Source organism: Nestor notabilis, unplaced genomic scaffold (genome assembly GCF_000696875.1).
Source record: "Nestor notabilis isolate BGI_N333 unplaced genomic scaffold, ASM69687v1 scaffold12853, whole genome shotgun sequence".
NCBI classification, from domain to species: domain Eukaryota; kingdom Metazoa; phylum Chordata; class Aves; order Psittaciformes; family Psittacidae; genus Nestor; species Nestor notabilis.
In genome coordinates this window covers 1-13662 of record NW_009921530.1, presented here as the reverse complement: position 1 = coordinate 13662, position 13662 = coordinate 1, and the positions used below count along the sequence as shown (strand labels likewise).

General features: G+C 38.1%; 1 protein-coding gene across 1 annotated transcript in view; it reads right to left on the bottom strand.

Annotated features, from left to right (window-relative positions):
- The window catches only part of TDP1 (tyrosyl-DNA phosphodiesterase 1), a 43989-nt gene extending 30760 nt beyond the window's left edge, over nucleotides 1–13229 (bottom strand). The window contains exons 1-10 of the mRNA XM_010011205.1: nucleotides 12683–13229; nucleotides 11134–11177; nucleotides 10437–10492; nucleotides 9284–9380; nucleotides 7171–7205; nucleotides 6374–6466; nucleotides 4612–4782; nucleotides 3285–3363; nucleotides 1672–1854; nucleotides 931–979 (exon numbers count right to left, since the gene is read on the bottom strand). Of these exons, the coding sequence (XP_010009507.1) occupies nucleotides 931–979; nucleotides 1672–1854; nucleotides 3285–3363; nucleotides 4612–4782; nucleotides 6374–6466; nucleotides 7171–7205; nucleotides 9284–9380; nucleotides 10437–10492; nucleotides 11134–11177; nucleotides 12683–13229 (1354 nt within the window). The remainder of the gene's footprint in view (nucleotides 1–930; nucleotides 980–1671; nucleotides 1855–3284; nucleotides 3364–4611; nucleotides 4783–6373; nucleotides 6467–7170; nucleotides 7206–9283; nucleotides 9381–10436; nucleotides 10493–11133; nucleotides 11178–12682) is intronic.
- Nucleotides 13230–13662: the final 433 nt, after the last annotated feature.

Here is a 13662-nt window from a genome sequence, read left to right as displayed (position 1 = left end):
TTGTTCACACTGGAGAAGGCTCAGGGGAGACCTTTGAGCAGCCTTTCAGTGCCTAAAGGAGGTCTTCCAAGAAAGCTGAAGAGTGACTTTGAAGAATATGTAGGGACAGGACAAGGGGGAATGGCTGAAAGAGGGTAGATTTAGGTTAGATATTAGGAAGAAATTCTTTACTATGAGGGTGGGGAGGCACTGGAACACGTTGCCCCAAGTTTGTGGCTGCCCCATCCCTGGAATTTTTCAAGGCCAGGCTGAATGGGGCTTTGAGCAACCTGGTCTAGTGGGAGGTGTTTGGAACTAGCTGATCTTTAAGGTTCTTTCCAACCCAAACCATTCTACGATTCTACGACTGACATCAGCCAGCTCCCTTAGTGGGCATTTAAGTGCTTGCTTTTGAGAAACAGAAGTTTCACAGCATCAGAATACTAAAGCTGCTCTCCTCCTTCAGGTTGGCTGGGGCTATGCTTTCTATACAAAATATTGACTTCATGAACACAAACATGGGAAGACTAAACAGAACAATTGCATGTTACAATATTAACAAAGTGACTAACAGTAGAGAAACCTCTTATTCTCCACTGTGTCTGATGTGTAGGATGACACTGCAAAGAAGAAACAAGGAGAACATGGCACAATCAAACCTGAACTTTCTGTCAAAACAGAACTATGACTGGAGCCAGAACAGCAGGCATGAGCCATTTTTTTTTCTATACAATGACCTATGGATGCGGCTGTAGAGCAAACATTATATAAAAATGCCCACAAAGCTTTTTCTATTCAATCATAATAGGAGAGCTGGAGTCAGAGCCCCATTAAGATTAATAAAAGGATTCTACTGCCATCTATTCTACCAAGTTGTCATACTGCTGAGAACTTTGGTTTCATTCAACATCAGAGAAGTGATTTTGCAGATCATTATGACCACTTGCTTACCAGGATAGCCTTCCAGACTTTGCCTCACATTGTTCACAGTAGGATAAACCTTCATGGAGGGGGGGGGGGAAAAAAACCACATAAAAAAGCAACTTTTATAACAGCTCTAAATACACAAGCTGCCAATTTCTGAACAAAAATCATCTTAAAAGAAAACTTACTTGACAACATAAACATTTAAAGCTTTATTTTCCAGAAAAAATAAAATTACACTGTAACTTAGAACTAGTTGTGTACCAGTAACAAGAAGTCTCTCAGATTTTACCTCTCTTGCAGAGCTTACCAAAATTAGCTAGCAAGACTCAATCTGTCTTGCTTCAACCCCTTGCACAGTGGTCAACATTATTTTGAGATTTTAGACTCATAGTTCAAATGTTTGACATTTCCTCCCCAATTTAACAAGCTCCTGCTCCTCATCTGAACTGTGCTAATAACCAGGTTAGTAAATAATTTAGTTTAGGTATTAATCACTCAGGGTTCAGTTAATCTCAGTAGCAGAAACAGCTGCATCTACAAAACTCAGAAAAGCTATGGAGTAAGAATATAATTTTGATTATATATGCTCTAATGTCATGCTGATGGAAATTACAGTATATTTTTATACTATAAGTGGCATCCTTATGATTTCAGGATGAAAACTACATTAATGTCTTCCAAAAGTTAAAAGCAAACCAATGACTAAGATCTAAACAACAGACAAATAAATGTTAAATAAAGGTCACTAGCATCTAAAAGACATACCAAGTGAATTGGAACATCACATTTAAGACTCGTCACACAACTGCCTGCAGCCACCAGGCTCTCCTGGAACTCTGAGCACAGCCATTTGGACCCATCAGCTCCCATTGAACCAATGCTTGAGAACTGTCCAACAACAGGCCAGGATTCCTGCGCTGGTATTGACAAAGCATGGTCTTTCAAAAGCTAGTGATGGAAATTAAAACATTGTTAAAACTTCAACAGGCAAAGAGTACCTTAATTAATGGTTTAATATCACTTCTGATTTAATCCTCTATTAAATCCTCTGTAACTCACTTCTGACAGAGATTAACATTCACACTATCATTTTAACTTTGCAATAAAAAGTCAGGCTGTCCAAATAAATCCACTGTTCCTTCAAGAGAAGATCAAACATCACAAGTTTTATCCAAAAGGCACCAAAGTCAGCCATTAAATGGCTAAAAAGAACGCTAGCAGCTCTTCCTAAAAACATCAAACATTGGCTTCAGAAATCACAATAAATTAAACAACAATCTTTTTATATTTGGTGGTTGCTAGCCATAAAATTCCTCTCATATCCTAAAGCCCCAGCTACAATAGAAGCCTACAACAAGAAGGGAAAAAAGAACAATTGAAGAGAAAACTGAAATAATGCTTTTAGAGGAGTTCTTTAACAGTGAATGGAATTTAAAGTCACATTAAAACCAGATGGATATAGGCACATATTGGATTTACCTCTGCCCCCCTCTAGAGTGAGCACATAACTAAATGGCTTCAGACATCAGTATAGTGTTACCAGGTCTATCTGCATTGTCACTAAAACAATCTTTTTAATTTCAAAAACATTTTCTTTACAAGCTTTTTCTGTTTTGTTTTCATTGTCTTACTAGGCAAAAATACGTTGGCATCCTACCCCCAAGTTTATCTCTAGTCAGCCTGATTTTCTCTTTTCCCCCTTTTAAATCCAGTTTAAAGCTCTTTCAATGAGCCCTGCTCATTCTGGTGCAAAGACCCTTTTCCCCCTGCTTTGAAAAAGGTGTACTTCCATCTGTTACCAGCAGGACTGCTGTCATGATCAAACAAACCCCAACTTAGAAGCATAGCAGAACAAAACTTAAAACCTGACTGAACTGATGACATTAGCTATGTGCAAACTGGTTTTTAATTTGATGGCTTTCTGCCAGGTCATTAGGGAAGAAGTAACTGCAACAGCATTTAACATTTAAGTAAAGAAAATAAGCTTTTTCCCTATGTGCAGGCAAGTCTGTATCAACGTATCTGTCTTCAGCAAGCGCCTTTGAAGGCAGTTATATTTGGTTCCCAGTCACAGAAGACTGGATTTTGATAGTGTCACACTTGTTAGAAACACCAACAGCAGGTAGGAAGTCATTTGAGTGATGGTGACTTCTCAGGTATCTACAAGTGCAGGACAATTCAGACCACAAGCTGACCATGGTAATATTGCCCAGGAACATTATGTGGAAAGTCTATGCTGTCATAAATTGCAAGCTTATGTTAATGCTCACTTAAACTGTAAATTATCATAGCTGGAAAAATTGGAAAGAACTGCAGAATGCTCTCCAAAATTGCATTTGCAGTTAAAGTCTTAGCAAAAACGGTTACAGTTTTGGTACCTTTCTCAGCCTAAGATGACCCCACTTTTCTTTATCTCTACCTTGATATCGTCCAGGGGTAGAACCAAGCAGATACACTCTACAAACAAAAAGAAGAAAAAAAGCGAAAACAAAAAACAGAACACCACAACACCAAGTTATTTGCAGTTCTGGAGTATTCTGGTTTGTAAAGTACTTAAGGTATTCAAGTGAAACCTATCAGCAATGTTGAATATATAAGGGCAACCAGCAATGTTTAATCTTTCACACTTAAGCTTTACAGTATAACAAAAAGTGGATTTGTTAGAGCCGATCTACTGCTACATCCAAATCAGCAGATTTGGGTACGAGTTTTCATTTGGGCACCTAATAGTTCAGATGCAAAGTACAGCTTTTTTGACTGCCTTCCCAATGATTTTTAGTAAGCCTGCTTGACTTGGCCTTGAAAACAGAGGGTAGACCTCCAGAGTCACAAAAACACAGACTTTAAGAAGCTTTCCTTACTGCATCTCACACATTGCTCTATCCACAAATGATGTCCTCAACATATTTTATATAGCAAGGAACTGATCCTTAGCCCAATAACTGACTCTTCCCTAACCCATATATAAACTCACATAAGCTAGGGCTCAGTCAACCTGTTCAAGCTCATGCAGTGACAGCATGAATAAGAACAGCAGCTCAGGCTGTTAGGTCACTAGACTATAGAGTACATACTTTTTTACCCCCTCCAGTCTTGTAAGACTCCATATCAAGAAAAAAAAAGCACTTTTTTAATGTATTACACTAGATCAGGTTTCTGTCTTTTTCCACCAGAGTTTATGACCATTTTCAGTATTTTTCCAACTAAGTTTTGCCAGCTTATAAAACTGCTATTAAGCAACCAAGAAGATTTACACTTTCTAAAGTAAATACCACATTTCAGTGGAAATGCAAGATTTATCTATTAGAAGTAAATTAAGCACCCTTAATTATTTTAAGTAATACCAGCAATGTGATACTGAGAAGACTGCTTCTAGACAAAGTATATTATTAATATAACATTGCCTACTAGACAAAGTGTATTATTAATATAACATTGCCTACCAGACACTATCCATGTCTCTAACAGGCAAAGTTATACATATATGTACTTTCAGCTACCTTCTGTCAAGTTACTGATGATACACCTTTTTTCATTCCTTTAAAAAAGTATGTTTAGAAAACAAGTGGGGCAATTCAACATAATCTGCATAACATAGATATAAAAAAGCTTTCAAAAGTTAGATCATGTTCAAACATTTAAGTCTGAAACAGCGTAAACTGTTACAAAAAGCACGCAACTTATTATAAGCATAAGATAACATACCTTGTCTCTGATAAATCGTGTTCTTGAATCAGATCTATCCATTCCTTGAGTGTAGGAGAATTGTAAGCCATCAAGTAGCTTATTAGGTCAGATTTAAAATTAGTTGCAGATTCACCAGCAGAACCACTTGTTCCCTGAGGTAGCCTTGGATATAAAGGGCTTAACCATATTCTAAAAACAAAGCCACAAAAACAAAGGACACCACAATAACACATGGTTTTAGTAGGGTCATTAAAGCATATTTGAAGGTCCTAAATGAGTACTAGAGATCTATAAAGCAACTTGCCTTTAGAGTCATCAAGTCTTACACTCAATACCATAAAACTAATACTTGAAAATAAGAACAACAATCTCAACATATTTATCCACACATGCATTTACAGCTTTCACCACTGTTAAACAAGTCAGGCTTAGACTTACCAACCAGTAGTCCTTTCACCAAGATTTTTCTACAGGATTAGAACATTGCAAGCATTCTGCTAAGCTACCAGTTTGTGTAATGATATAAGAAAACCACTAATTAGAGTATCTGGAAGTTCTGCATAGCTTGAAGAGTAGCCCACAATGATAACCTGCCTCTCCAAAAATCTCACCACAGTAAAATAGGGTGGGATAAATCAGTAAAACACGCAAGGAAAGCATATAACATTTCTTTCCAGTCACACATTATTGAGGCCATGAAAACCAAGGGTTCCACATTGCCAACTTCACAGCATGTTGACACTATCCTTTTTAATTCAGAAGCCTGTAAAACAGACAAGCCAGTGAACTGTCATATTGGTAATACTGCCTGTTACTGCAGTGTGCAAAAGCTAAAAAGAAAAATGTTTTCATGTTTGTAAAGTATGACAACTTGTTAAGCATCCAAATAGATATTTTCATGCCTTCTTGGCTTTCTGAAAAGCTAACTGCCAAAAGACACTAAAGCCATCCCTAAGTAAAAGATTTATGGATCAAAAAAATCAGTGATTATGTTTTGCCACTCAAACTCCTATGAGAGCTTGCCTCAGACAAGTGAAAAGCCTCAAAACTTTGCCACACTTAATGGCAGTAAAAATGAACGTCAAGGCAACAGTAACTTCTGAAAAGCTATTTTCAGCTATAGTTTGATGGAGTAATCTTATACCCTGAGTTACTGTGGAGATTAGCTGGGGAAAAAAAAGTTTCTGCAAAAACAGCCAAGAAAAGAGGTTGATGGGCCTTGTATGAACATGTCACTTGATTTTATTTTTGTGCTCTAAACAAAACTATATCCCAAGCTGGCTGTTAAGTTTAAAAGCTTCTACCAAATAAAACCAAGAAGAAAATTCCTTCCAAAGAAAATATACTATATTAACAGGAACCAACAGTGCCCAGCATTTACCAGGTTACATTCTGGATACAGTCACAGCAGAACATCTGTACACTCACATTATTCTTGCAGTATTAAGGTAATTTTTAAATACCTGCTTCAGATTTGTATAAAAAATAGTTTACAGCTAGGCAGTTTTGCTCATAAAGAGACAGTGTTGCATAATAAAAGATCTTAAATAAGGCAGCAGCCAGCTCAGGATAATTTTGTTTACAACAGAAAGCAAGGAGAGTTCAGGCTTAGACAACTTTGATTTTTTGGGGTTTCTTTATGTTTTTTTGCAGGATAGCTCTATTTTAGGAGTGTAAAACTTGTAGCACTAGATCATCTGACCTAATGTCCTGTCCTCAGCAGCAGCCAATACCTACAAAAAACATTAAATAAGCATACACCTGACAGATCAGTGCTTACCCCTGAGTTTTCTGGTGCCAATCTTCAGCAATGAGATTGGATGTATGTATCACAACTCGAAGACCTTCTTCATATAACAACAACATCATTTTCCTTTTAAAAAAAAAATGCATACAGAAATCTGTCTATTTTAAGTACACAGAGTAGGAGAAATTACAATTCATTAAAATGCTCCAAGATATTTTCAAAACATAGTGCAAACACTCCAACTTCAATCCATGTGCATGCCAAGCTCATATGGCAGGCAGACTATCCAGAGTACAGCTTAATATCTCATGCAACTGATTTCCCATAGCAAAAAATGAATACTTGCAGAACACTTTCTGTATTTGCCATGTTCTTCAGATAAACTTATTCCTTTGCAGAAAGTTAAAAAAATAAAAAAAAAAAAAAGGAAGGAAGACTAAAAGGCCCTTACTTACAGTTGATTTTATTAAAACCTAATTCTTTTCTCAAATTCCCAACTACTTCTTTAAAGGAATGTATGTACATAACTAACCACTGGGATGGCAAAAAAAGCTATTTATCTACCATAAATCTAAACTCAGAAATTTCTATGAAACCCAGTTTTATGGCTTTAAAATAACTTGCAGATAAAAGGAATAGATACAGAAAACATGAAGGATACTATTTTCAAGTTTTGTGAATATAGGCCTTCAGAATTACGTTTTTATGAACAGTAATGAAGTATTAAGGTAGATTAAGACACTAGTTATTAGTCTAGTCAAATAATTGCATGTACCAACTCTGTGGTCATCTTTAGAAGTGGAGATTTCTGCATCATGGCTGTTACTTACGTATGGTGAGTTCCAAATGCAATATCCAGTTTAGCCTATAAAAATAAAAAAGTTGATCATTGTAAATTCCTACTGTGCATTCCTATATGCAAGAATGTTAAGGCAAGAGAGGTGCTGCTTCATTTTGTTTCATTTCACTGCTCTCTAGTGGACAGATCACAAAATAAATTTTTTTTCCCCTTAACACCTTTAAATATACTCTAATCTCTAGAAGTTAAGTCTTTAAATGGCAATGCAACTCTATTGGAACTGCTCCAGCAGAATTTCTGGTCTCTTACAAGCAGTATTTTCGCAAACAGCCAGCTTTGCTGAAGTTCCTGCTAGACACTAAGTGGAACAGCAGTGTGCCCTTGCAGCAAAGATGACTATGTGTCCTGGGCTGCATTAGGAGTGTTACCAGCAGTTCAGGGGAGGTGATCCTCTCTATTCAGCATTGGTAAGGCCACACATGCAGTGTTGGGTCCATCTCTGGACTCCCCACTAAAGCAGAGACATGGCCACACTGCAGAATGTGTAAATACCTGAAGGGCATGAATACTTGAAGGGAAGGTACAAAGAACAGGGTGCCAGGTTCTTTTCAGTGGTACCCAGTGACAGGACCAGAGGCAATGGGCTCAAACACAGCAGATTACCCCTGAACACCAGGGAACACTTCTACTGTGAGGGTGACTGACCACTAGTGTGAGTTGCCAAGAGAGGTTATTGAGTCTCAATCATTATGGATATTCAAAGCCTATCTGGACACTGTCCTGGACAACTGGATCTAAGTGACCCTGCTTAAGCAGGAGATTTAGATCAGTTGATCTCCAAGGTCCCTTCCAACTCCATCTATTCCGTAATTCTGAAGCACAGATGACTGTTATGAGCAGCTTAATGGCTAACATTACAGAAAAAAGAAAAAAAAAAAAAAAAAAAAAAAGAAGTAGCCACACAATTCCTTTTTTTTTTTTTTTAAATCAGCACTTTGCTCCTATTAAAGGGTATTTGCAGCACAACTTCTAGCGAAAGAATGAAACAATAGGTGTTAAGAACATACTTCTAGCCAGCGGATGGCTCCAACACTGTTCCTAGTTGGTATGAAGATTAAAATACTTACATTTCATTTTGGGCTACCTATATAATGGAATGCATGTAGACTACCAGAAGAATCTGAAGCAGTATACTCAAATAGGAAAACCACCAAACACCATTTTCCCCTGCTACCTGCTACTAAAAACACTGTCAAGTTTTTCATGTGGGACATACTACATTCAAATTATTGTTGTGTGAAAAGGAAACTTTACATGCAAAAACAGCTTACCTAAAATCATTGCTACACCACAACTTAGTGCAAACACTTGTTTAGTATAGCACGCAGCAGCCCAGAAATCCTGGCCCTGAAAACTCACTATGTTTGGCATCAATACAGTGATCTCTAGGAAGCTCACTGTTATGAGACTGCCCGAGAAGGAAGAAAATCCCAAGATCATTCTCCTTATAACAAAGAATAAGCTATCTCCATGATCGGTAATATACTCCACCCAGCAAAATCCTGAAACACTGGCAAGAAGCCATAACCACATCCCTCCCCAAGGCCGAAGCCAGTAACTTCATGACTCGGGGACAGTGAAAGTGTGAGCATAACATCAGAGAAAGTGCTATGTGCCAGGAAGAGTGCTTATAGCAATTTTAACAGTATTATGGGAACTACTTGTAACAGCATTTTTTTTGTAAAAGGCATTTGGACAACAATGATTCTTTGATAAGACTTAAGATTACAGCAACACTAGGACTGAGTTCCACACTTCATACAAAAAGTGCTTCCTTTTCAGAGATTTGTACAAGAGTTTGAGTGTAACATGTTAGTGAAGAATGTTTGCAGCTCTTCCGTGAGCTCCAAGACATTTTTGTAGGCAGCTGTTCTGTGTAAACCTTTTGCAGGTGTCAGTCTACCACAATCACATAAGACCAGGCACATAGTTACTGTGTTCCTATGGTCCTAGTAAGTATACTCCTTAAAGCATAATAATAATTTCTTGACTTTCCACGTAAGGTGTGTGTCTCTTCATCCATTGTATTTTAAGTGTAACAGAAGGCTTAATTTCAACGAAAGGATGATACAATTGTTAATTACCTGACAAAAGCTAATGTTCTCATATGGCCGTGCTTGTGCAAGCAATTCAGCTTTAGATTCTCTCTTTTCACCATGAACTATCAACAATGGCTTCTTCCTTAAATAAAAGGAAATTACTGTTAACACGTCAATTAGTAATCAGCCTAAACCACTCCATGTAGCTATGACCTTCTGGCCTCTAAATCTGATAGCCCAGCAGGAAGGAAAAGAAGAAAAAAAAAATATAAAAAGAGTGCTTTATTAACTCAAAAAGTAGTAATTACAACAGAACCTCTAAGAGAAAGACACCAGAAAACTTGGGGGGGGGGGGGGGGGGGGAAGAAAGAAAGTAGAAAGCATGGAGTAAATCAGCCACCGAAATAGAAACTAACAATACAAGATCTTGTAAGGAACTCTTGTCTGTGTAACTGGAAATAGACAAGTAAAACTCTTGAAAATGTTGATATACACAATGTGTAACTAGAACAATTTGATCATTGTTACCTTATAGAGACAGTGGGAAGAATGAGAGGGAAAAGGAGGGGGCTAGGTCTATCCTGGCAGCACTTCAATGTTCACTTCTTAATACTCCAGTTCTACCACATTTCTAGTAAAATGCAAGTAAAGGAGAGAAAAGTGCATGTCATACACTCACTTAATCTGCATCAGGTTCCAACTGTCAGAAAGGAATTTCAAGCAAACATAAAAATTGCTCTCATGACAATATTCAGCAACTCCAACCATACCTATCCATGACATCATCCTGAGCACTTCTGCATAGCTTTCTTGTGCCCCTTTCTACATTCTCTCCCTTCTCTTGCATTACCTTGCTCTCGGCTCAGTACAGTGTATAGCAAAAAGCCTCTTGTTCTGTCTTTAGAGCTCATCTACAGCATTGCCATTGTGGCCCACAACAGGGCCTCCTAAGTGTTAATTAATAAAAAATCAGAAGCCAGCCATAGTGAAACTCTCACCATTTAAGAGTCTTGAAAAAAGGCAAGAAATCTGTTAACAGAGAACGACAACTGTGGAATAAGCATACAAGGAAAACCAGGAGTCTACACATACACAATTTGCAACTGCAAACAAGTATTTATCATTCACTTATGATGAACAGACTACATGAACAGAAGGATTTGGAAACTATCATTTCATCTTTGTAAAATAAATGTACCTGAATTCCTGCGGATACTGTCTAACAAGCCAGGCCACATCTATGCAGTAGTTAAACTTGAAAAAGAAAACAGATTCATTAGGAAAAAAAAAAAGCATAGTTTGTCAGAACAATTAACTACAACAAAAAACCTTCCTAAAGTCACAAAGTGAACACCACTTACGTCACACACAGGATGTTCTAAAACCATCATAATTTCCCATGCTTTCTTCCATGTCTCAATTTGAGAATGAATTCAAGTTAACGCATGTATTAGTGTTCATAAAATTTAGCATGCAGAGAAAAAAAAGAAACACATACACCTAAGGCAAAAGCTTTGGTTCAAGAACCATCTCTTTGCCATCTGCTTATTCCATAAATGATAGCAAAACCTGTTATACAATAACAAAAACATTTGTAGATTTCAAGGCTTTAAAAAAGAAAAAATCTTTTACTTGCACATAAATACACATTTCCAGTTGCACATTCCCCAAAATCAGGAGAGAAAGCACTGTTATAGTTGCCTGAATTCTATGCAGAACATGGGATGATTTTTATATTTCAGTAAGTTGTTGTACAGTTCAAAACACAGGATTTCCTCTCTATTTTAAATGAGGTTCCTTGCTAATAGTTACAAGGCACAAACATGGATTATCAAGCTTATTGTCAATAAACTGAAATAAGCAACTGAAATCAATCTGGCAGTCACGAAACTCACCTGGGCAGAAGAAACCAGAGTTCCAAAAAGAGGAGACAAGATATCTATTAAAAACATTAAAATACAATTGAGTAAAATAGGTTCAAGTAAACATTTCACACCTTGAACAGTTTTGATAACTACCACAAATGCCGGATTGTTCACAGACTAGGTAAAGTCTTAACAGAGACATTCACAACTAAGTTTACTGTTCTGAATATTCAACTCCCTTTCTCCTGTGAAAACCCTTATGGTCTTCTGTTCATAAAAAGTATTAATCCTCTCAAAGTAGAAAACAAACTTTAAAAACTCATTACGAGAAAGACCAAGACCACACAGAGCCCCTACAGGGAGGGCTTGAAGAACTGTGTAAGAGCATAGTTAATGCTTATAGACTTCCTTATTGCAGACTGATTGTAGGACGTGTTACCTTAGCTCATTCATGGTAACACAAAACTAATCTGACTGAGGATTTATAACCTCAGTAACTGAAGCACAGCAGCAACCTGAAAACATAACCTACAAATACCTTAAGGGATAGACAAAATATTTCATGCCCCATCTCTACAGAAATCTGGTTTTGCAGGTTAAACAAAAACCTCACCCCTCCATAAGCTCAACTAATCACCTATCAGGACAACTACTGCTAAAAAAGAACAGGCCAAAAGCCACAACAAATTCACAAAGCAGATAAAGGCATACAGCAGTAAAGCAACTGAGATCTCTGACACCAGGATGTAATCAATAATCAATGGTCATAGGGAGCACATGAGCTTAAGGAAAAGTTACAATTCAATTGTATAGGTCTTCAGTCATTCATTGTCCTTCAAAAGACTAGAAAGTTTTTCTGCCTCATTTCACTGTATTTCTGTGCATAAATCTCTTATTAATGCTTGTTTTCAATGCTGTCTTGGGATGTATGACATTTCATTTCTGAATGAGATGTTTACAGGTGGACAGAGCTGTTGCCCCTTACATCAAACTACAACCGCACAGCATTCGTGAAGCATCAGTATTGTACACCAAAGACTTCAATCCATCATGACTAACACTCACTTCTAATTGAATTGAAATGGGCCCATGAATCCCAGTGGCAGGACTTCTGAAGTACTACCCTGTATGGCATCAAGTAATAGTGTATTACTAGGTCCAAACCATTAAGCAGCATGAAAGCAAGTGTGAACAACACCTCAGGGACAATAGTTAGGCATCCAAGAAAAACACCCCTTTTAGAGCCACGAAGGCAAGCAGTTTTTCCCAGAGTGCCTCAGAAGGAAAGCAGCAATAAGCAGCACCATATGATTAGCCTTGGGTGAATGCATATTAGATTTGTGCAGTGTAACTCAGAAGTTACAACAGAACCAGCATCAGCAAATGAATGCTTTATACACTACTTCTAAAAGAAAGGCAAGGATAACAGAACCAATTCCTACAACTTGCACATTTAGGATATGAAGCCTCAGCTACAAGACGGAATATATGCATTTAAAAATACTCACAAAGTAAAAATAAGCATTTGCTTGCAAACAAATCTCCCCAAAGCCCACTTTTGTAGAATCCACTTATTCACCTTTTATGTGCAGGGCTCCAGAATTATAGCTCTGTTGAATTCCTCTGACTTTAGTGAGAAAAAACCTGAAAGGGTTCCCTCCATTCAACAAATCCCAGGTATCCTGGGCTTCACTGGGTACTTCATAATAATCCTCTGCTTTCTCCTTCTCTGAGAGTTCATCATCTTTGCAAAGATTCAGAGGATGGTCTTTGGGTGCATCAGATTCTTCTTCTTTCAGTGTTTCTTTGTGGGCATGCTTTTCCTGATCTTCAGGCTCTTCATCACTACTAGAAAGGCACCAGCCTGAGCCTTCTTGGCTAGTTCTCTGTTTTCCTGCTGGAGGTGCTTCTGCAGAAAAGCTTTTATCACTGAACTTCAGGGGGGAAGCTTTCCTCTTGTGAGCAGCTTTCCTTGCTTCAGAACATGGATATTGCGGCCCACTTGTCCTGTCACGTGCAGCATCCGATACTGAAGATGTAGATGGTTTTTCACTGTCAGAATTTTCCTCAGTACTTTCATCACTGCTAGATACTGTCCATTTTCCATGTGCACCTTCCTGAAGCATGTTCCTAGGGATTAAAAAAAAACAAAAATAGCAAAAATCGTGCATTTTTGCTATGCTCAGGCCTGTTTCACTTATTACTGAGAAATTGTGCATTTTGTATATGGCAGAATCTCCATGCAACTTCTAGCTCGGGAAACTCGTAGTGTACAAGGCTTAGTTGTTTCTGTGCACAGGAAACAAAGAAACACGTGCAGTGGGAGCAACCATCAAGTAGGAAGCAGCTACTGTGGAAACTCGCACATGAAAAACGGGCAAGACACGGCACGTACAGGAAAGCATTTCAAAAGTCGAAAGAGTAACGTGCATGATGCAGACACTTCCCACACCGACCCAGCGCTTGGGGAGTTCCGGCGCGCTCTGCTGAGGAGACACAAGAGACCGACTCAGAGCCGCTCTTTCCGGCTGCCCCTGCGGGACAAGGGTTTGCGCCCCC